Source organism: Drosophila gunungcola, assembly GCF_025200985.1.
Source record: "Drosophila gunungcola strain Sukarami chromosome 2R unlocalized genomic scaffold, Dgunungcola_SK_2 000013F, whole genome shotgun sequence".
Taxonomy (NCBI): domain Eukaryota; kingdom Metazoa; phylum Arthropoda; class Insecta; order Diptera; family Drosophilidae; genus Drosophila; species Drosophila gunungcola.
Window position 1 is genome coordinate 1,995,934 of NW_026453171.1, and position 21,491 is coordinate 2,017,424.

Sequence of the window (21,491 nt, forward strand, 5' to 3'; positions counted from 1 at the left end):
TATTTTTAAAATCCCACCCAGAATTAATAACAAATTTACCAATATGTTCTAAAGTTTTTGTCATTTCTAGCTGCCGATAGTTAATAAAGGTACCTCCATCTCACATCACTAGTTCGCCGTTCGTAAGCGAGACCATACTGGCGCAGTATGACCGCACGTCACAACAAAACCCCTTTGGAGCAAACCATCGGCACTATCGGCACTTTCAACACATGTATAGTCATTGCGTAAAAGTACCCAAAAATTTCGAAATCCCAAATTAACATAGAACGCCGGTGAGGCCCGTGCGCTGCCCCGTCCCCGCCCCTCTTCAAATCCGAGCAGCAACCAAGCAGCGGGTTCAGATCAGCGACATGGCATCGGATCACGACGAGTCCGACGCGGAGCTGGACGAGAACTACTACACATTTCTTAATTTGCCCCGGGATGTAAGTGCAGCGCCACCGGCCGGTAGCTAATAGTAGCTAATCTTCTCTTCTCCCATTCGCAGGCCACCACGGAGCAGATCAACACGGCGTACCGGAAACAGAGCCGCATCTTCCATCCGGACAAGCACCTGGAGCCGGAGAGCAAGAAGAAGGCCGAGATCATGTTTAACCGCACCAAGCGTGCCTACGAGGTGCTCTCGGATCCGCAGCAGCGGGCCATCTACGACTCCGTGGGCGAGAAGGGCCTGCGCACCGAGGGCTGGGAGATTCTCCACCGGACGAAGACTCCGGCCGAGATCCGGGAGGAGTACGACCGGCTGGCCCAGGCGGCCGCCGAGCGACGCCTCCAGCAGCGCACGAATCCGCGGGGCAACATCACCATCAACGTCAACGCCACGGAGATCTTTGCGCCGTACGACGACTCCGAGATGCCGCGCGTCGAGATTGGCTCCATGAGCATTGCCCAGTCCATCGAGGCTCCCATCACGCGCAAGGACATGATCATCATGAGCGGCAACCTGTACTCCTCCAATGGCAATGGCAGCGGTGGCTTCGTAATCGCCGGACGACGGCTGCTCAACAAGGGTTGGCTAGAGCTGTGTGCCGGAGCGGGAAACGGATTCCTTCTGGGTCTCAAGGGTATGTCTTTATCTTAATCTCTGACCTGCAACGAATACATAGGATTTCCTTTTAAGGTGGCCGAACACTGAGTCAAAAGGTAACCGTGAACGGTGGTACTAACCTTAACTTCCGGGACCAAGGCGTCATACCCGCCCTGTTCTCCACGCTGGCCGTGCAGCTGGACAAGCACACGATGGGCAGCCTGACGCTGAACGCCGGTCCGCAGTCCTCCATGTCCACGCAGATCGATCACTCCAAGGAGACGTACTCGCTGAGCTCGTCACTGGTGATTGGCACGCCGCACGTGTACTTCGGGCTGTCCTACACCCGCAAAATGATGGAGAACGAGCTGAAGATGAAGCTGGCGGCCAAGTAGGAAGTTCAAACAAGCTGTATATCTAGTTTACTAATGAGTTCTACTTTCGAAGGGTTGGAACCTTCGGCTTTATGGGCGAGTATGGAGTGGAGAAGAAGGTTTCCAAGTACAGCTCAGTGACGGCCATGGTGTCGATTGGCGTGCCTTCCGGAGTTATACTCAAATTCAAGTGTGTGAATTTACAAAAGCTTTGAAACACCCATTTCACTACCAATCTCTCACCCAGAATACTGCGTTCAAATCAATCGTACGTGTTCCCCATCCACCTGAGCGACGAGATTGTGCCCGCGGCGGTATTCTACGCCTCGGTGACCCCGGTGATTGCGTGGTTCCTCATCAAAAAGACTGTGATGGACCCCATGGAGGCGGAGCGCAAGAGCATTGAGGTGGAGCGGACGAAGCGGCAGAACGAGCAGAGGCTGTCAGCCAAGCGGCAGGAGGCAAGTGCCGCCGTCCACCTAATGCAGGCCACGTACCACCGCATCATGACCGAGGAGCTGGAAAGGACGGGTCTGATCGTCACTCGAGCCGTGTACGGCTGCACGGCGGAGGGCGGCAGCCAATTCAAGCCGGAGCAGTCCCTGGACGTCACAGTGCCCATTCAGTGCATGGTCAAGGACGGAACCCTGCATCTGCACGATTCCTCGAAGGTGGGTCTTTTCCTATATAGACATAGATTGTCATTCTGAAAGAGATCTTATTTGATTTCATCACCCAGAGCGACCTGCCCGGTTTCTATGATCCCAGCATCGGGGAGGACAAGATTCTGCGCATAGAGTACACCTACCAGAACCAGTTCAAAGTGATCAACGTCAAGGACAACGAGCCGCTGCGACTGCCATTGCCAGGATAGTGGGGCCTCGCTGCTCTACACTGCAATTAGTTTAAATCTTCAGTTGTGTTTGTAACTTGTTTTTATTCTTGATAGAAAAGACCCATTCCCAGGACTTGGGGGCAAGTATCGCCAGTTCGTATGTTGCCCCAATTTACAATACCATTCTGTAACTCGCTATTTTTGGGATACCTACGCGATCCGAAGCGCGCAATAAACCACAAAAATATGAAATAGTATTTGATTGACACTGCTTTGTAACTATTTGATTTGATTTTTTATTGATATTGTTTTGCAGATATTTATATTTGCCAAACAACATTCGCTTTTGTAAATTTTTAAGTTTTTTTAATGATTTACTTTTTATTAAACATAATAAATTTTAAACAAATCCAGGTGATAGTGATGGATTATTCAAATATATCGCCAAAAACTATCGGTTGTCGGTGGCAGGGGGAATGGCGCAGACCTGGCAACCCTGCTCGGGGGGAGAGATTCACCTGACTTTTCTGTTTTGGACTCAGGAGTTTTAACGCTTTTTGTTCGGTTGGCGAATGTTTTCCGCGTGAAAATGTCCGTTCGCAGCGCCAGAGCGTCGAGCAAGGTATGATGCAATCCGCGGACCATGTCCCTGTTCACAACGGCGAATCTCATTCGCTTCCTGGCCGGCGCGATTTTCTTGTTGCTGGTGCTTAACTTTGTGGTCTTCCGCACCGACGGAGCCAGCGGCACGTCCCTCAGCAAGCTCAGGTGAGTTGCAGTTGTCAATCCTCCGAAATAAGGACTAAATATCCCCGCATATAGCATCCGGCGCGTGCACAAATATGCGCATATCTACGGGAACGCCAGCAGCGAAGGAGGAGCACGAGCACGGCTGCCCGCTGCTCCGCTCGCCTTGTCCAAGGACAGGGAGCGGGATAGGGAGCGGGAGCGGGACCGCGAGCTGCACGGCGGACCCAACTCCACCTCAACGACTGTGATTGCCACGGCAAACTTTACTTCCATTCCACAAGACTTAACGCGCTTCCTGCTGGGCACGCGCAAGCCGTTGCCCCCGGCACAGAAATCCGCATCCGCCCTCCTCGCCAACTGCACTGATCCCGATCCCCGCGATGGTGAGCAGCTCTCCTCGGACTTTGGACTTGGCCAGAGTGAAATGTCAACCCTTTCCTTTCCAGGTGGACCCATCACGCCCAACACCACCCTTGAATCTCTAGACATAATCGAAGCCGAGCTGGGTCCCCTCCTGCGCCCTGGCGGCGCCTTCGAGCCGGACAATTGCCAGGCCCAGCACCATGTGGCCATTGTGGTGCCCTTCCGCGACCGATACGCCCATCTGTCCGTCTTCCTGCGCAACATCCACCCGTTCCTGATGAAGCAACGCATCGCCTATCGCATTTTCATTGTGGAACAGACCAACGGAAAGCCCTTCAATCGGGCTGCCATGATGAACATTGGTTATTTGGAGGCCTTAAAGCTGTACCAGTGGGATTGTTTCATATTCCACGACGTCGATCTTCTGCCTTTGGACGACCGCAATCTCTACAACTGTCCACGTCAGCCGCGGCATATGTCGGTGGCCATAGACACGCTGAATTTCAGGTAGGTACTTTGGCTTTCAGGCACAGCCCATAGATAAGAACTTAAAATAATCAACATTGAATAACTTGTTTCTTTGCCAGGTTGCCTTATCGATCAATATTTGGAGGAGTGTCCGCCATGACGCGTGAGCACTTCCAGGCCGTCAATGGGTTCTCCAACTCGTTCTTCGGCTGGGGCGGCGAGGATGACGACATGTCCAACCGGTTGAAGCATGCCAACCTATTCATATCAAGGTATCCCGTCAACATAGCCCGCTATAAGATGCTGAAGCATCAGAAGGAGAAGGCCAATCCAAAGCGGTGAGTTAGTATAATCCCATAATTCAGGATCCAAAACCTCATTTTCCCTTATCAAACAGCTATGAGAACCTCCAAAACGGCATGAGTAAAATAGAACAGGACGGGATTAACTCGATCAAGTATGCCATCTACAGCATCAAGCAGTTTCCAACCTTCACTTGGTATTTAGCTGAGCTAAAGAACTCCGAGCGCAAGAGTTAGCCTGCAAAACAGACAGCGTTACAATACGTGACCTTTCCAACTATCTAATATGCGTATGTACAAAGGACAACATTACTTTCACGAACGGTAGTCTCTTTTAATAGAATGTCAGATCGTGGCAACATGATTAGTATATTAGACACATATTGTGTATATGGTAGTAAGTCCAGTAACTAAACTCATATTACGATGTAGTATACTTTTAATCCATCATTTAGCTTCAATTCGTACTCAAAAGAACAACAGTAAGAACTCGTCTCTGTAGCAATAATCCTCCCGTTCACGTTCACTACTCAAAGTGCTCAATGATACTTAGGTATATACTATATTATAACATTTTGTTAGTTTTTGTATTGTTTTTGTGTTTCTTTCGTTTTCGTATTCGTTTTTGTTATTCCACTATTGTACTTTATCAACTTCTCAAAAGAAAGCTACACCTACTCCTACAAGGTGAAATGTAGGTATTACTTTTGTGATATGCAAATTGTTATTCGATCAGAACGATTTATACCAAAATAAACTTATAAAAACTTTTACTATACCAAACTCGAAAGTTTAGCATACCCCCACGCAAAGTCATCAATCCATTCAAAAACGCACTCAAACAGTTCATCGCTTCGTTTGTTAGATCTCGTTTTTTATTATGGTTACTACGTGTATTAGAGATAGTATTTATGGCTCTGTAACGACTGGGTTACCTTTTAAGTCGCAGTTACGATTATGCTTTATGATTAGTGGGTATTCGGGGGCGCTGGCGAAACGAATAATAGGGGGAATTGGATTCCACGGCTCATTTATTAGTGTTTGGTATGCGGTATGCAAATTACAGTTAAAACAATTGGCATCGAGTAAACTATTTGGGCATCCCACTGGCAAATTTAAATGCTTGAGCAACAATTTTGAGCAATTTTGGTTGGGGCGAACAATCAAATCCGAAAATCCGAAAAAATATAACAATTGGGCCATCCATGGATGCCGCTTCACAAATTATATACAAAGACGATAATTTATAGATAGATAGACATAAAATTTGGCAAACAAATTACGCGTACAACGATTAGAGCAACCAATTGACAAGCAAACCCAATAGAAGCTAGACGACCTAGTAGAGAGCAATTAAAGACGCGGGGCAGGATTTAGCGTTAGACCTATTAAGGGCAAATATTAGAAACCTATGTACAAGTAACGATATGCCGGCGATGTCCGCCCAACTACATAATGGAGCAGGGCATGGCACAGCAGAGGGGCAGGCACACGGGCACCACGGCGCCGCCGGACTTGGTTTTCGTCTTTGACTTGGAGCCGGACTCGTACTCGTACATTCCGGAACCCTTGGCCCAGCGACCCTGCAAATATTCCGATTTGGGATCATGTTCCACCTCAAAGTTATAAGTATACTCACGCCAGAAGCAGAGCCAGCATGCATCTCCTCGCGCTTCATGACGATGGTGTCGTGTCCGGGCGGATAGTACACCTCCTTGCCCGCCTTGTTCACGGATGGCACATGTTGCTGGTTGGGCGAGGCCACCGCCGTCTCGATTTCACGCTTGCGCACTGGAGTCTCAATGTCCACACGATCCACATGGTCAGTGGTCTGAAAAGCAGAGAGCAAATACGGTAAGTGAAAGCCTTAACACAACATCGAATCTGTATTTATGATGTCATAAAAGTCTTACCTCTACAAGTTTACTGTTTACAAGTTATGGCAGTAATTGAGGTATCAGAAATGACATACAACTCTAATTCTTAATTACATTTTAGGTAGGTTGTGATAAGTTCTTATCTAGAGGCACGCTTTATAAGCAGTTTAAAATATTGTTGGTTTGTTAATACGTTTGTGAACATGTTAGTAGGTGAAAAGCGGAAAAACTAAATGGTGAGCTCTATTACCATAAGTTTTTATATCTTTTCATAAATTTTAATATTTTGTTTAAATATTTTTGAGAACACGAAAAGAGGTTCCAGAAGAGAAACCTCTGTCTTAGTTAATTAGAATTAAGATATGTTATTTTTGAAATTTGTATCAATTTGTCAAAGCGAAATTAGGTTTTAGGTTTTTGTAAACGTGTACTTACAGTTCCGAAGGACTGCATCAGATCGTCCACCCGCTGAGGAGGATTGCTGTTCACCGGATACTCAACACCGTCCACGGGGAATGGTGATGGCGAGCCGTAGTCGGGACCACGTCGGTTGTTCGTGTTGGTGGTCGAGGAGTACTTGTAGCTGTAAGTGCTCGTGTTCGGGGGATACCCGTTTCCGTTTGGTGGCTGCTGTGGCGGATACGCGTTGTTGGGCGGCAGCTGCTTCAGTGGAGCGGATTGGGGTAGACCCGGCTCGTAGGGTCCGCCGTTGGGCGGCCCATGAATGCTGTTCACCGTGTTCGAGGTCTCCGTCTCCTTGTAGTAATAGCGATTCACGCCCGGCTGCAGCGGTTGACTGTGTGGTCCAATTGCGGGTGCTCCGTAGTTGGGACTGTGGGCCGGACTGTGCGGCGGATAACGCTGCTGCGGCGGCAGCTCATTGACTGTGTTCACGTGATCCGTCTTGTGGATATTGTAGATGATGGTACGGTTGCCCGGCGGAGTTCCGGCCGGTCCCGGTCCCGATCCCAGTGGCAGCTGGCGGGGCTGGGGGCTCACGCCCCGGGTGGTGGTCTCCTTGTGCTCCCGGATCTCGTAGGACTGGTTGCTCACCACCGGCCGATCATTTTGCCTGTTCAGCGTGGAGTAGCTCTCCGTGTTGTAGACCACGGTCTGCGGCACATGCGATGGCTGTGGGTGCGGGATCGGCGACAGCTGCGAGAAGTTCTGGCTGGAGTTGTGGCTCTCGTGCAGTTTGTAGCTGCTGCTCAGCGTATTCGAGTTGCTCAGGTTGTGAGTGCGGTTAATGGTGCTGGTGTTGCTACCGGGTCCTGTGGCCGGAATCTCGTACGTGTAGGTCCTCACCGTGGTGGTCACCTTGGTGCCCGGAGCGGGCAAGATGCCATCGCTCAGGGCGATGTCCTGCAGCTCCTTGTCGATGGTGGTGCCACTGGTCAACGTCTGCTGCTGGGTGCTGCTGGTCGTGGCTGGCAGCAGCTCCACGTTGTTGTTAATGGTGCGATTGCTCTCGTAGATCTTCGACTTGCTCTCGTAATGTCCTCCGCTAGGTGATTGGGCTGCAAGTAGTTAAAATTTTAAATTAGTAAGCAAGATAAAATTTGACTCTCTTTTTTTTCAAATTAAGACCAGCAGAAATTTTTTAAAAACAACTCAAAAATGCTTAAATTGTAAGTTATTTGTAAACATATTTTGTAGATAAACAGGATTAATTAAAAGTAATTGGGGAAATAAATAAATTAGTTTAAATAAATACTTAAATATTAAAAAAATATTTTCTTTAATTGAGAATGCCAATAATACTGAGTTCCACAGAAGTATAAATGGCGCTGGTAAAAAAAACGTAGTACATAAAAATACAAAATAATACTTCATTTAAACATTATTCGCTTTGATTTTTATCTATTGCGGTTTTTAATTATTTTAAATAGTAAAATTATAACATATTTCTCATATTTTGGATACTTTTGGAACTGATTTTAATATTTTAATAGCCTTTGACTATTTTATTTGTTATCAGTGCGGCTATAAAGGGCTTGCGGGATAAAAACATTTGATGAGTCTTACCTAAGTATAGGGCTTTTCCTTGGTCTGATAATCATCCCGCTTCAAGCTCGAATACTTGGCCGTAGACTGAAGGGTGCTATAGTCGGTGGGATTGAAGGTCTCCACATCATCGATAAAGGGCTGTTGGCCTCCAGAACCCGAGTGTTTGGTGGTCTTGACCACTCGCGTAGTCCTCGTTACAGTGCCCGAAGGATCAGTGCGTTCACTAAAACAAAACCATATTTAAAGTCCCTTAGAAACTGTTTATAATTTTAACAACTGAAATAAAAACCCACAGCGTTCTATAGGTTGTTCCATTGCTGGGCAGCAGATCGCGATCCCTGTTGGTAATCTGGCGCTCCTGCTTCAAATCCTCCAGCAATGCATCCAATTGGTCTATGTTCTGGTCGGGAGATTTACCCTGATAGGACAAACTATTGTCTCCAGCGCTTGAGTATTGATAGGATGACTTCTTATAGGCGTAGTTCTTGTCGTTCTAAATCAATAGTGACATAAAAATCAGCTATAGTCAAATGGATCATTAATCAAGGCCTTACCCTGCCCCATTTCGAAGGCTTGTCCCGCAACGAGGATGAGTAATTTTCCGAACTGCTCGAGTACTGCATTTCCAATTAGTTTTTTTCTGAAACGGAAACCAATATCATTCATAAATTATTCAAATTCTACGTGTGAGTAAGTGAAACGAGTCGTGGGTGTCTGCGAGACACGTAATCACGGATTGCGACCCCGAACAGCAGGTTGATTTCGCTCCAAGGCGGTTCGCAAGAATCCGAATCCCAAGCATTTTTCCCACCCACGCGACCATACGAAAATGGCCGCATTCGGCATTCTGAAGTGAGAACTTGTGGCGCATTAATGGAAGCTTAAGTCATCTGAAGTGGGCATCACTCGAGCACACAAAGCAGGGAATACCAAATAACAATGAACATGAACCGCCAGAGGCTGTCATCCGGAGATGAAATGCCCTGGAAAGTGGCAGAAGTGGTTCTAAAACACTGAAGCTTCTAGGCCTTACAAGGCAGATGTTGAAATGTTTTAGTTGGCTGGACTAGTAAGAAAAATCCCCATCGACCATATTTCACATTTTATAATAAAACAACAATATAATTTGGCAATGATATTAATTAAACAACTTAACTATGATCGTAAAATCCTGTATTTATATACCAGTACGTTAAAGGTATACAAGTTTATCTAAAGCACTTTTACACCATATACTAAATAAGTAAATTCATCTTTTTAAAAATTATTCTACATTTATAGATACATTTTAAAATCCATAAAAAGCAGTTCAAAACAGTTTTCTTTAATAATAAAAAATTATTCTTAAAAAATTTAAATAAGTATGTACATACATCTATTTATAGAAGAGTGAAACAGAACCTTAAATTATAGCTTTGTATATAATTGTTTCAATCAATATGCCATAAAAATCTAATTGTCAGTTGTGAAGCTTGTTATATAAACAATAAATTCTAACAACTTTGAAATTTCAAGGCTAAATATGAGACTTTTCAAATTGTTTTGTATGTAAATATTAACTTAAAATACAATTTCTTAATTGTCGATCCCTTCAAATTAGAACTACCCTTTGGCAGTGAAACCTTCAAAATTGCTGGCATTGATTTTCAGAACTGGCACACACGCAAAAACAAGACAAAAACCCAGGGGCAAAAAGTCAAAAATTCAATGTCAAACAGGTTTTCACTTTCAACGTGTCCTTAAACTCCTTTTTTGTCTGGGCCGGAACACAAGGTGCACACACTCATGCACGAGATTACACACATATATGCATCTGTATACATACATATGTATCTTTTGGGTCGCCTTTATTTTGTTGTGGATGCAGTTTTTGTTTTGTCGATTTTTAGCGATAGCCTTGGGGAGAGAGATAGTCGGTGATGATGCAAAAATTCGAGATACGAGAAGGATGACCGACTGGCGATGATGTCATAAGGCGAAGCTTTTGACAGCAACTGCATTAAACGTCAACGCTAACTGGCTTAAGTAATCAAATCAAGGCGAGCTAAATAAATCACCTTTTGAATGGTGATTTCGGCGGGGATGCTACGCCATATGGTCAACAGCATAGAGCTAATAAAGACACACAAAACACAAATAATAAAGCCTCACGTCAGCCAAATACACGCATAAAATATCATAATATAAATATAAAAGGCCAAATCTAATTGATGCTGCCGCCAGCGTCGCCCCCTCCGCCTCCTTCCCACCCACTAAATAGCAAATCGTATATAGCAAATCGTATATAGTGTATCCCCCGATCTCAGCACGTTTTTAGCTGTTCTCTGGGCCTCACTTTGGCGACAATAACAATAATAAAAACAAAAACAAAAACAAAACGCAGAGAGAGCGGAGCCCGTGTTTTGTTTTTGCATATGTACAGTGTACACACGCAGGTCAGAAATGATCTCATATACTCAAATACTCGGATCGAAGCTATGGGGAAACATGTTGCTCTGTCTGCCTGGCGATTGGAATTAACATTAACCCCTTGAACGACTACGTTCCATATTGTCTGTACTTTGGTCACCGAACACTGATCATTGAGGCATTTTTATAGTTTCATGAATGAAAAACTTGGCATTACGTGTTATTTTAATGATCGAAGTCATAAGATGTGTAACGTACAAACACTAATTTTTTTTTTTTTTTTTTTTTTAATTTTACCATTGTTGGCAAGCAATCCGTTTAACTAAAATAGCTCAGGTTTACTTTATTTAGAATTTGGAGTCTTCTTAGCGTTAGACTGATGTCTACTAGACTTAAAGCTAAATTGTTTTCATGGTTATGAAGTCTGTCCACGATTTCTTACTAAATCTATTCATCTCTTCTTTTATGGTTGGTGTATTTAGATTTTTAAAATATTAGAATTAGATACGCTGGAGTATCCTTCTAAGGATATCGTCTATATATAGATGAACACAACAAACTTAAAGAATGTTGTATATAGTAGCAGGGATCACTGGAATACTGCTAAATTATTAACCATAAAATTTACTTATTGGCAAAAAAAAAGATTGCCAATAAAAAAAATCCGAAAAAAAATGTTTTCCTTTTTATTTTCCTTCTAAGTCTTAAATTTTAACTAAATATTTATTTGAAGTTCTCAGAAAACATTAAAATTACGACAATAAATTAAACTTAATTTTATGCTTGCAAAATTTAGTTTAATTTGCATTAATCTTCAGAATTTATTAGCTCAAGTTAAGGCATTAATGATTAATGATTTTAAATCAAACTGAGTCATTTACGAAAATCCTGCGCGAAAGTAAACATCTTAAAAGGTGGGATGTATGTATGCTATGAATCACGTGTACAATTATGGAAAATATTATTACATTTTCTAAAAATGTTTATATTTTGTTGAGAAATGTAAGATAACGTGTACTTGTTATTTTTCTTATTATTCTTAGGTAACTCATTTATATTTCAAAAAATGATTTTGAAAATTTATTTAAATTTAAGAAAACACATTTTATAACACAAAGAAAGTGGAAGTCAAAGATCAAATCTTATAAGAACACCCAAAAATGTTTTGTTGTTTTCCCAAATTGGGGGAGTTGTATTACAATGGGTTAAACCATCGAAGTGGGCGGGGTTTCGGAAAGGGGAAGCGAGATCGCTGATCACAGATCGCCAAATACCAGATCGCATACGTAGGCAATGGCAAACAAAATCGTAAAATAAACAAATAGCGGGCTAACAACGAGTTTGAAATGGCCAAAAAAAAAAAAAAGCGAAGGTGTTGTTGTCGTCGCCGCCGTTCTGTTGTTGAAATTTCCGAAAATCAAATCGAAACGTAGGCGAAATTTAACGTCTATATATGCGCCAGGCAGGCATGTATCATTATCTATATGTGTTCTAGACACCAGTGTGCTGCGTATCTGTGTGTCGAGTTGCCAATTTGTGGCACCCACACAAAACAATCCACGAGTTCAAGCCAAGCGGACATAAACAAGCTATAGACGCCGTTTGAACTTGGCTAAATTAAACGAAAGTTTAGCGAGCATACAGATGCAAAGATACTCAGCTAATGGGCGAATTTCCGAACACTTTTCGACTTTCGACTTTTGCCGAGCCATTTTTTTTTTCGTCGGTATATGAAAACAAATAATTCTATTTATAGTTCACTGCCACTGTTCTTTCAATTTGAATACTGCGCTGTCGGTCGGTTCCGTGGGGAAATGGAAATAAATCGAGTGTACGTACGAGTGCCCACCGTACATGAATCATCTGGCCAAGAAGAGATACACAACCAATCTGCCAGATACATCGCTACATGGTCGGGGAGGATGCGTTTCTGCTGCTTTTCGAATTTCACTTCAAAAAGCGAGTACTTCCACGTACATGCAGTACGTGAAATGTGAAATACCACGACAACGAAAACTCGTTTCTGTTTCTATCTGCGGTTTCGAGCTCCTCTTCCATAGGCTATAGACATAGACCAAAAAGAAACAACAGCCCACACACTCTCTTTCGTCTTTCGTTTTTCGTCTAGTTATTTCTCTCGCACAAATACTTGCAGCACTCACTGTGCACTTTTCCAAAACTCCAAAAACGCAACTACCAGGCCAGGTACCAGCTACCAGCTACAGTTCAATGGGGAAGGAAATTCGTTGGTAAGTGTATTAGTGTTCGATCGCTCCCAGCACTTGAGTGTAACGGTTCGCGCAGTGTTAGGTTTTTCGCTGTGGTAACGGATCTTTGGATCTTCGGATCTTGACGCGTCGCTAGCTCGGGCGGTACTGAGGCCTCCGATCCGCACTTGCCACCAGCTATCGCCATCCCCATCCCCATCCCCATCCCCGCCAGTGCGATCCGATCCGATCCGATGGCAACTTGCTCCGGAGACGCAGCTCGGACCTGTTCGCCCGAGTTGGAGAGCATCTGGGAGGCGGGAGAATGGCCCATGACGATAGCCTCTCTCGGCTTTCGGTTGCAAAGCTCTCAAAAAGCTTTTCTCTCCGCAACTAATGCCAATTGATCGGGCGATAAAGAACGAGAAGTGTATTTATTTGATCAGAAATATTAAACACCCTTGGTGAATTTAAAATATACAGTTTAAATTATATTTTACATTACCTTTTGGTGTGTAAGTAAGTGTAATAGATCAAAGTCTGACAAGATATAAAACTAAGATACTCAATAAAACTCTTTTTCGCCATAAACAGACCCAATACCTTAGCTTCTAAAATATTTTGAGAATTTTAAAACAAGAAAACTTTGTTTTCCATAATTATTGAGCAATCGGTTCATTTGATAAAAGTTTGAGTTTCCAATTCAATGTTTTTTAATTGAAAACATATGTACCTAATAACCGGAAATATCCAAATCAGATTACCCGCTTCAAAGTCTGAACTGAAAAACAAAGCTACTCTGATAAAAATTCACGAAAACCACCACCAATTTGACTTCCAAAACGCGTGATTGTTTTTTTTTTTCTTTTTTGCAATCGATCGTAAGCGTGTACATATTGTATGTATGAATAACACAAATAAGCAAACCAATTTTAAATTGAAGCTTGCGAAGTTTTAAATCCCAACTAAGCGACCCTGTAGAACGACCTCTTCTATGCCTGCTTTAATGGGTCAAATAATTTGATTAAATTTAAATGACAGCCGACTGTTTAAAATGAGCAAACAATTCGAAGATGCTCCAGTTTTTTTCCAATCCATTATGCGCCATACATTTAACAACAAAAGTTTACTTATAAAAAGCTCATGCACTTGTTGCCTCGTTTCCCCCAAAAAATCCGTTCTCGTTCGTTTACTCGATATAAAAGAGTCAAGTGTTTTCATTTTATTCACTCGTATTGCAGTAGAGTCGTCCATGATTATTGTGATCAGTGAATCTGAAGTTGATAAGCTTTTTTATAAAAAACAAAGACCGATAATGCCGGTTACAACTGAGGGGAGCAGCAGTTACGTTAAAATTACGATACTTAAGGTAGACAAAAGCGGCTGTACGGGCGGCGACGACCTAATCCTTGGCGGGCACCTCGATGACGCGCGGCTTGTCGATGATGCGGGCGGTCTTGTTGCCCTTCTCGACGATGCCGATGATCCATGCCTGGTAGCCCTCCTGCTTCTCGATGTCTTTGCAGTAGGCGGCGGCTTGCTCGCGCGGCAGGCAGATCAGCAATCCTCCCGAGGTCTCGGCCGAATGGCCCTGCAGCAGCTGGAACATGTTGCCGCACGCCTTGGCCACCGCGGCCATCTTGGCGATCACCGGCAGGTTGTGTATGACAAAGGATACGTCCTTCTTCTGATGGGCGGCCAGTGTTTGGGCGTGACCGAGCAGTCCGAATCCGGTGATGTCGGTGGCCCCGTGGGCATTGTACTTGTGCATGAGGCGAGCGGCCACTCTGTTGAGCCGCGACATGGAGTTCATGGCCCGGTGGTAGGCCTTGCGCACGTCCTCCTCGGACACCACCAGCTTGATGCGGTTCCAGCGCTCCGGCTGGTCAATCCACTGGTGGGCATTCACAGCCACTTGGGTGCCCAGTGGCTTGGTTAGGACAAGGACATCTCCCACTACGGCGTTATCTGGCACAATGTACTCATTAGGCTGGCAAATGGTGGAGGCCACCCCTCCAATGGTGCACCAGGGATTAACCACGCTCTGCCCTCCGGTCACAGTGGTGCCCGCCTCCAGAGCTGAGTCCTTGAAGCCCCGCATAATCAGTGGGATGACCACGTCGCGCTCCTTCTCCGTCATCTTGGTGCTGACCGCCAGAAGCATTAGCATGTTGTCACAATCGGTGACGCCCATGGCGTAGAGATCGCTCAGCACATTGGCGCAGGCAATCTTGCCCATCATGTAGGGGTCGTCGACGATGGGGTAGAAGAAGTCGGTGGTCTGCACCAGGCAGAGGCCGCCGTGTCGCAGCGGGATCACCGAGCAGTCCAGACCAATGCCGATCCGGGGAATGGCCACGTTGAGGAACTGCGGCTCCTGGTCCTGGGCGGAGTAATCCTGCTGCAGGGCGGACACCAGCTTGGAGAGCACATCCTGCGGCACCTTGCAGCCGCGTCCTTTGAGATCCGCGAAGCGGGTGAGCCGAAAAGAACCATCCAGATCGTGGGCTGTGGGATCGAAAGGACGACGCAGCTCGGCGTCGCCACCGCCATGGAGCTCCAAATGGGCCGAGTTCAGGACATCAGCGGCGTAGCTCATCTTGCTTTACGGCTGAAGGATAAGAAAATCTGATTATGAATGGGTATGACCAATTAACGCACTTTTGCCGCGCAACAAAACATAATGGTCCACACTATGCAGCGAGTAACTCGCGTTCTCCCCGGTCACCAATACCACAGCGCTCAGACGTGTATGTACACGGATTTTCCGCTGCGTGTGTGTAGCGCGGCCTGTGATTGGCTGTTGCCGCGATGGCGGCTAAAACGGGCGAAGTCAGTATTTCTCCCCGTCGGCGAGGCGAGAAACGTGAACAATGCCCACTCATTTCAATTGCAAAATGCCAAAAAAGTGCACACTTTTATATTTCACACTTTATCGGTGGTAATTGGTAAAGACTTTACACTTACGTTTGCTTGTGCGAATCTACAACGAGAATTGTACGGGTCGTCAGCAAATTTTATTTATTTTGCGCCTGGTTTTTGCTTTTTCAACGAGCGAGATGCAGTGTTACCAGATGGTAAAACTTTTTTTTTCTCAAATGCTAGTGGGCCGTAATTGTGAAACGATGGAGCATGGAACAAGGCGGGCTTTTTTCATTTTTGAATTTTCTGGCTAATTAGCTCGATAATCAAAAACATTTAATTGTAGAATTCTACAGAATAGAAATAACTAACGATATTAATTGGAAAACAAGTGTATATATTGAGATATGGGTTTTGTGATTGGGGGCGGACCGAACTGAATTGCAGGCGATAATCAAGGGCGATAGTTCTATGCAGGGCTGTCGAATCTATCGATAAAAACAGGCGCCCAAAGTAAAATAAATAAAACATGTTATTTATGCGAAATAAAAGGTAAATCCAACTGAAAGTTGTCATTCACTTTTGGAAACCTTCCCGGACAAAATATTAAGTGAAAAACAACTTCATGGACTGTTTAAACAGCACAAAAGAGAGCGCCAGAAAGAGGCAAAGAGCGGTCATCAAAACCTGTTGCGCCAGCAGAGTGAAAAGTAAAAGTGAGTAGGAAACCACTAACATATTTACCTTTGTTCGTTGATAAGCCAAGTAGTATATATCTGCACAGCTTAAAAAAGCCCTATTCACTCAAGCGGAAAACTCCATAGACAAAGAAGTATAACTTCCAGAAGGCAGCACCCACAAAAGACTTGAGCAACGAACTTGGTTGTGGGCAATGGGCTAAACTAAATTAAAACGCTGACGAAATCTCAAAAACCATGATTCAGCTACGCCTGCGCAGTCTCGTTCTGCTGCAATTTATAGCCTTGGCCAGTTCGGAATATGTATACGGCGAACCCGAGTTCAAGTGCCCCAAAAAGTGAGTTATTTTCTTTTAATTATGTATTTTCCTACTAATACTTTATTTAAAACAGAGCCAAGGCCTTGTACCCCTGCGAATGTGTCAAAGGTAGCGATAATGGTCTATATATACGCTGTAAGAATGTCAATCTGGCCACTTTATCCGTAGCCCTCCAAAATTTGGCCTCTTTTGACGTGCCAATCGAGGAGTTGACAATCTACAGGGGACATTTTGGTGCGTATTTTGACTAAACCATAAAATGTTGATATTTAAAATCATATTTCGTTTTCTAGTACGTCTGTATGGTCCTCTGTTTGCTCATATCAAGGCGCGCTTTCTGATCATAGAAGAAACTCCGCTGGCCACCATTGAGGATTATGTATTTTATGGAGTTAACAACACTTTGGAGGAAGTGCACCTACTCCGCACAAATCTAAGCCAGATAGGACCATTAGGATTTGGAGTAAGCATAACATTTCATACCCAAAAATTGCTTATATATTCAAAAAATACCTTTATAGATTCTTGGAAAAACGAAGGAACTTGTAATCGATGGCCATGCCTTTGAGACGCTGCCCAAAGATCTGTTTGCTGGTCAAGAGATCTGCAATTCTCTTGGTGTTATAAGGATGACCAATGGCAACCTGAGTGATCTGCCTGTAGAGACTTTTCAGCCATTGCGGAAATTGAAAACCCTTGACTTGCATGGCAATCAATTGGAGAATCTTAAACGCAACCAGTTCAAGAACCTTAGAGAGTTAGAGGTTCTGGATATCAGCCACAACAAGATCAAAAAGTTGGAGTCACAGCACATAGCTGATCTCACAAAGATGGGATGGTGCAACGTTTCTCACAATGCTTTAAACGAACTTAGTCGGGGAACTTTTGCCAGAAACTCGGTCCTAAAAGTCCTGCATTTATCTCACAACAATATTTCTCGCCTGGATGCAAATAGTTTCAGGGGAATGCGATTCCTGCGACGTCTTTTCCTAAGCGATAATGTGCTCACAGAGGTTGGACGCGGTACTTTTGGTTCAATACAACGCATTGGAACTATAGATTTGGCACGCAACCAACTGAGGAAGGTCGAATACCAGATGTTTACGCAGATGAACTATGTGGAGGTAAGCGTTTAAATTTAATAGATATTTATCTGTATTAATAAAGGCATATAATTTTAGCTCCTCGACTTAGCGGAGAACAACATCACCACGATTGAAAAGAATTCGTTTAAGGATATTTACCAGGCTGTAATAAACGTCTCGCATAATGCTTTGGAACTAATAGAAACGGCAGCCTTTGAAAACTGTGTTAACATCACGGTTCTTGACTTGTCTCATAACCGTTTGGCCAACTTTTCCCGTCGCAGCTTTGATGAGACTACTTTTGCCACCTACTTTCAGCTGAGCTATAATAATTTCACCAGTTTAGCGCAGGTGATACTCACCTTTTTTTGTATTTAAAAAGTTTACTAATTTAATGTCATCATGCAGATTCCTTTGCAAAACATGACGGGCTTAAAAGTACTGAATGCATCGCACAACAGCATAACTGATATACCCAAGAACTGTTTTCCGAAACTTTATGAACTGCACACCATTGATGTTTCGCACAATAACATCTCCAGCATATTTAATGGAGTTTTTCAAACCCTATTCTCGCTACGCTCCATTGATCTAAGTTACAATAGCATGGAGGAGATAAAATCGTCAACTTTTGGCACTTTGCCTACCCTCCTGGAAATGGATTTGAGTCATAATAAACTAGTTTCCGTAGTTCGAGGATCGCTGGCCAAGCTGACCAGCATGCGGCAGCTCTACTTAAATAACAATCAACTGGAAAAGCTATTCCAGTTGCCTATTTCACTGAATGAACTGCATTTCAGCCACAACAGACTTGCTGAAATACCTGCGGGCACTTGGCCGGTGATGAACTCCCTAATTTACTTGGACTTGAGCCATAATCAGCTCGGTAATAGTCTAAATGGACAGAGTTTTACGGGTCTGCTGGTGGTGCAACGTTTAAAGCTTCAGAACAATGGCATTACCCAGCCGCCATTGGAGGCTGTATCCGTCATGTCTACGCTGCAGTACTTATATTTGGAGGTAAGTAAATGCCACAAAATTGAAAAAAATAACAAACTAATAAAACCTTATTCCCATTTAGAACAATAATATTACCACCCTGGAGCGCAGTGCCTTTGGCAAACTACCCGTTTTGTTTGAGTTAAATCTGTTTAATAACCAAATTAGGGATATAAGGTAAGTGGATATCTAATAGTTAAATATTTTATAACACAAGTATCTTGTTAAACGTAAAGCAAACGAGCTTTTGAGGGCCTGCTGCAGCTACTCACTTTGAATCTGTCCTCCAACGGAATTCAGCAGCTACAAAATGACATCTTTATTGGTCTGCCCTCATTGCGAACTCTTGATCTGTCCTTCAATTCGCTCTCCAAGTTGGACAACAAGACCAACGGTGTCCTTGACGATTTACTCAGCTTGGAAACCCTGGATTTAAGTCACAATCGTATAAGTTTTGTGACAAAAAAGACCTTTCCATCGCATCAGTACATTCCCTACAATCTGAGGAACCTGAATCTAAGCTACAACCAAATGCCAGTGCTTACCTATGATATTACCTTCGGCACCAAGAAGCTATTCAAATTGGATGTGTCCCATAACCAGATCAACGATCTAAGGAGAGGAGTTCTTTCCAACTTCACTTTACTTCAAAGTCTGGACATGTCCTACAATGAGCTGGCAAATCTGGCATCCGAAGAGCACATCTTTGACCTGCCACAAAACCTAAGCACTATTGATCTGTCCCACAATCAAATCTACCACCTGCCCTTTGGCAATCTGGTGAAAGTGAACTCCCTGAAATTTATTGATCTAACCAACAATAGCTTGGAGGATGTGCCGGCATCGATAGTGGGCAGCATGCGGAATGGCAGCCAAGTGCTTCTCGCCGGAAATCCACTGCACTGCGCCTGTAATGCCCGTCCTCTGAAGCACTTTATGCTGCAGCAAACGGCCCCCGGTGAGGATTTCCTGGGCATCTACTGCGGCACGCCGGCTTTGATCAAGGACAAGCAGCTGCTCTCGTTGGATGATGAGTATCTGCACTGCGCCGAGGATGAGCGGGAGATATACAAGGGCTTCGACTATGAACAGCTTACGGACGTCCGTTTCCGTGAAGTGAAAACGTAGGCAGTTTGTTTGATTATACGGTCTTAAGGCAAAGTTACATTCTTTTTTCCCTGCCCACAGCAACAAAGCTGGTCAGCTGACCCTGAGCTGGTATGTATCCGGCACTTCAGACGTCTCCGACTTCCATGTTTACATTCGGAGCACCGGCAATGAGGTGCTACACCAGTCGGACTACGCCTACAACAATCGTACTGCCCAGATTCCAGTAGAGGATCTCGTGGCGCTTGGAGAAGAGAAACTGCGTGGCGCTGAGATTTGCATAGTGTCCAGGGATAGCTACGGCAACACCCGCAAGTGGTTCTCTGGTCAGTGTCAGCAGCTGCCATCGCTCAAGCGTCCCCGCACTTTCTTCTTTGGAAACTTTCAGGTCAGGGGGGGTGTTTCCAAAACCTCCAGCAGTCTACCTCACTGTATTTTGTATATAATACTCGTTTTGTTTGTTTCCCCATTGTAGTAAACATCATATTTAATTTAATAGTATGTATGTATCTTTTCGAACTTAAAACTGTAAACATTTCATATCGTTTAGCTATTGGTTTATATAAATATTCTGGTGACGCTAACTACAAAGACACAAATGTTATATGCTAAGACTAACCGTTTTAAGTTCGAATCGATGTGATAAAATGAACCTTTTGAAAAGATCAGCCTGACCTTGATCCTTGATCCTATTGTTGGCCGTGTAAATGCGTTTCTATGGCCATGGCTCACTGTAAGGACACGCTGTGCATGTGTTCTGACCTTACAGCTGAACATGTGCGCGACGCCCTATTATCACAGCCGTGCGCACATGTATTTGTTTACTTGGACGCCGCCTCGCGTTGGCAGCGCAATTCAGAAAGCGTTGGAACCACAGCCAGCTGATGGCTGATAGCTGATGGCCCAGGCTGGCGGACTTTCATTCAGGGCGAAAACACAAAGGCTGTAATCCGAAGTGCTACTCGGCGCGGCGATTCATTCTCAATTTCGTTTCGGCTTCTGCTTTTGCAGCGGGAGCGTGCAAAAGGACGAAAAGACTCGCCTGAGAGCCTGACAAATGCGCACTCGCGCTCTTGGCCGAAAAGGCATGCGAGTATTACACTGGCGGTCATATTTGTTGATGCACCTACAGATTTGGTGGACGCCTTAAAGTATGCATTGGGTTTTCAAGTTATTTTTTAACTACTAAAAGTATTTCTTTTTGTTTGCTTTTCAGAGGCTATTAACCGATATGAAATCCAAAATTTAAAGAAATGCCGATTTGTGTGATGGGAAGTTAAGATCATTTAATTTAAAACTTTAAAAATAATTATAGAACTGTTCAATAAACTTTGTTTTTTAAAAACTTAAGAGTATGAAGAATATCCACATAGAACAACTAACAAAAATAATCCGAATATTCTTAAACAAACTGGGAAAATGTGTTGTATTGAACTTGTTAAATTTAATTGTGATGTTTTTGTGCTTTACAAAATTTGTTTATGTGGAAATGTAAGTTTTTAAACCTTTTCAGTTTTTTAATTTTAGAGCTACAATTAACAGGACTTAGAAAAACTAGTTTTTTTAATTTAACACTACAAATTTCCCAAAATAGTATTTAAAGAAATTATTATTTATAATGTATTAGAGTTATGCTTTGATCTTCTAAGATGTTTTGTATCAATTTATTATATTTTTATTATTGGAGTGTAGGCCATCTTTAAGGACCCCCACTGTGGCAAAGGACACGAGACACTCAGGACATGTGCACTTTCACTGCCGCGCCACCCACACGCTCTCGGTTTCACTTTGGCCGCAA

The 21,491-nt window shown here is 43.9% G+C and overlaps 5 protein-coding genes across 8 annotated transcripts; 3 read left to right on the forward strand and 2 right to left on the reverse strand.

The window, feature by feature from the left end:
• Positions 1–129: 129 nt before the first annotated feature.
• LOC128256116 (dnaJ homolog subfamily C member 11) lies at positions 130–2,491 on the forward strand. Its single transcript, XM_052986216.1, has 6 exons — positions 130–428; positions 491–1,067; positions 1,124–1,421; positions 1,478–1,594; positions 1,652–2,075; positions 2,144–2,491. Exons 1-6 carry the CDS (start codon positions 354–356, stop codon positions 2,276–2,278), a joined length of 1,626 nt encoding a protein of 541 aa, XP_052842176.1. The 5' UTR covers positions 130–353; the 3' UTR covers positions 2,279–2,491.
• Positions 2,492–2,717: 226 nt separating this feature from the next.
• Positions 2,718–4,905, forward strand: LOC128256189 (beta-1,4-N-acetylgalactosaminyltransferase bre-4). The gene is made up of 5 exons (XM_052986347.1): positions 2,718–3,007; positions 3,062–3,372; positions 3,436–3,859; positions 3,940–4,158; positions 4,218–4,905. Exons 1-5 carry the CDS (start codon positions 2,883–2,885, stop codon positions 4,357–4,359), a joined length of 1,221 nt encoding a protein of 406 aa, XP_052842307.1. The 5' UTR covers positions 2,718–2,882; the 3' UTR covers positions 4,360–4,905.
• Positions 4,906–4,975: 70 nt separating this feature from the next.
• LOC128256187 (uncharacterized) lies at positions 4,976–21,446 on the reverse strand. 3 transcript variants are annotated; one of them, XM_052986344.1, is made up of 7 exons: positions 21,436–21,446; positions 8,561–8,646; positions 8,300–8,499; positions 8,030–8,229; positions 6,435–7,522; positions 5,762–5,953; positions 4,976–5,705 (listed from the first exon to the last, which is right to left on the reverse strand). In XM_052986344.1, the coding sequence occupies exons 2-7, from the start codon at positions 8,627–8,629 to the stop codon at positions 5,571–5,573; spliced, it is 1,884 nt and encodes a 627-aa protein (XP_052842304.1). In that variant the 5' UTR covers positions 8,630–8,646; positions 21,436–21,446; the 3' UTR covers positions 4,976–5,570. The 3 variants fall into 3 exon arrangements, with proteins under 3 accessions (XP_052842304.1, XP_052842301.1, XP_052842303.1); XM_052986341.1 differs by lacking the exon at positions 21,436–21,446 and adding an exon at positions 12,578–12,799; XM_052986343.1 differs by lacking the exon at positions 21,436–21,446 and adding an exon at positions 12,255–12,521.
• Positions 13,807–15,728, reverse strand: LOC128256190 (inactive selenide, water dikinase-like protein). The gene is made up of 2 exons (XM_052986348.1): positions 15,590–15,728; positions 13,807–15,233 (listed from the first exon to the last, which is right to left on the reverse strand). The coding sequence occupies exon 2, from the start codon at positions 15,219–15,221 to the stop codon at positions 14,025–14,027; it is 1,197 nt and encodes a 398-aa protein (XP_052842308.1). The 5' UTR covers positions 15,222–15,233; positions 15,590–15,728; the 3' UTR covers positions 13,807–14,024.
• Positions 15,977–20,358, forward strand: LOC128256186 (protein artichoke). Of its 2 annotated transcripts, XM_052986339.1 has the most exons (10): positions 15,977–16,200; positions 16,269–16,520; positions 16,576–16,736; positions 16,796–16,965; positions 17,024–17,626; positions 17,684–17,938; positions 17,996–18,607; positions 18,669–18,763; positions 18,823–19,710; positions 19,775–20,358. In XM_052986339.1, exons 2-10 carry the CDS (start codon positions 16,420–16,422, stop codon positions 20,166–20,168), a joined length of 3,279 nt encoding a protein of 1,092 aa, XP_052842299.1. In that variant the 5' UTR covers positions 15,977–16,200; positions 16,269–16,419; the 3' UTR covers positions 20,169–20,358. The 2 variants fall into 2 exon arrangements, with proteins under 2 accessions (XP_052842299.1, XP_052842300.1); XM_052986340.1 differs by lacking the exon at positions 15,977–16,200 and having other exon boundaries at positions 16,215–16,520.
• Positions 21,447–21,491: the final 45 nt, after the last annotated feature.

Excerpts from the sequence above, each read along its gene's own strand:
- LOC128256116 (XM_052986216.1), top strand. The coding sequence starts at position 354 with ATGGCATCGGATCACGACGAGTCCGACGCGGAGCTGGACGAGAACTAC. Across the intron at positions 1,068-1,123 it reads ATTCCTTCTGGGTCTCAAGG|GTGGCCGAACACTGAGTCAA; the intron begins GTATGTCTTTAT and ends TTTCCTTTTAAG. Across the intron at positions 2,076-2,143 it reads ATCTGCACGATTCCTCGAAG|AGCGACCTGCCCGGTTTCTA; the intron begins GTGGGTCTTTTC and ends TTCATCACCCAG.
- LOC128256189 (XM_052986347.1), top strand. The coding sequence starts at position 2,883 with ATGTCCCTGTTCACAACGGCGAATCTCATTCGCTTCCTGGCCGGCGCG. Across the intron at positions 3,008-3,061 it reads ACGTCCCTCAGCAAGCTCAG|CATCCGGCGCGTGCACAAAT; the intron begins GTGAGTTGCAGT and ends CCCCGCATATAG. Across the intron at positions 4,159-4,217 it reads GAGAAGGCCAATCCAAAGCG|CTATGAGAACCTCCAAAACG; the intron begins GTGAGTTAGTAT and ends CTTATCAAACAG.
- LOC128256187 (XM_052986344.1), bottom strand. The coding sequence starts at position 8,629 with ATGCAGTACTCGAGCAGTTCGGAAAATTACTCATCCTCGTTGCGGGAC. Across the intron at positions 8,500-8,560 it reads AGCCTTCGAAATGGGGCAGG|AACGACAAGAACTACGCCTA; the intron begins GTAAGGCCTTGA and ends CTATTGATTTAG. Across the intron at positions 8,230-8,299 it reads GGAACAACCTATAGAACGCT|TGAACGCACTGATCCTTCGG; the intron begins GTGGGTTTTTAT and ends GTTTTGTTTTAG.
- LOC128256190 (XM_052986348.1), bottom strand. The coding sequence starts at position 15,221 with ATGAGCTACGCCGCTGATGTCCTGAACTCGGCCCATTTGGAGCTCCAT.
- LOC128256186 (XM_052986339.1), top strand. The coding sequence starts at position 16,420 with ATGATTCAGCTACGCCTGCGCAGTCTCGTTCTGCTGCAATTTATAGCC. Across the intron at positions 16,521-16,575 it reads GAGTTCAAGTGCCCCAAAAA|AGCCAAGGCCTTGTACCCCT; the intron begins GTGAGTTATTTT and ends TATTTAAAACAG. Across the intron at positions 16,966-17,023 it reads TAGGACCATTAGGATTTGGA|ATTCTTGGAAAAACGAAGGA; the intron begins GTAAGCATAACA and ends ATACCTTTATAG.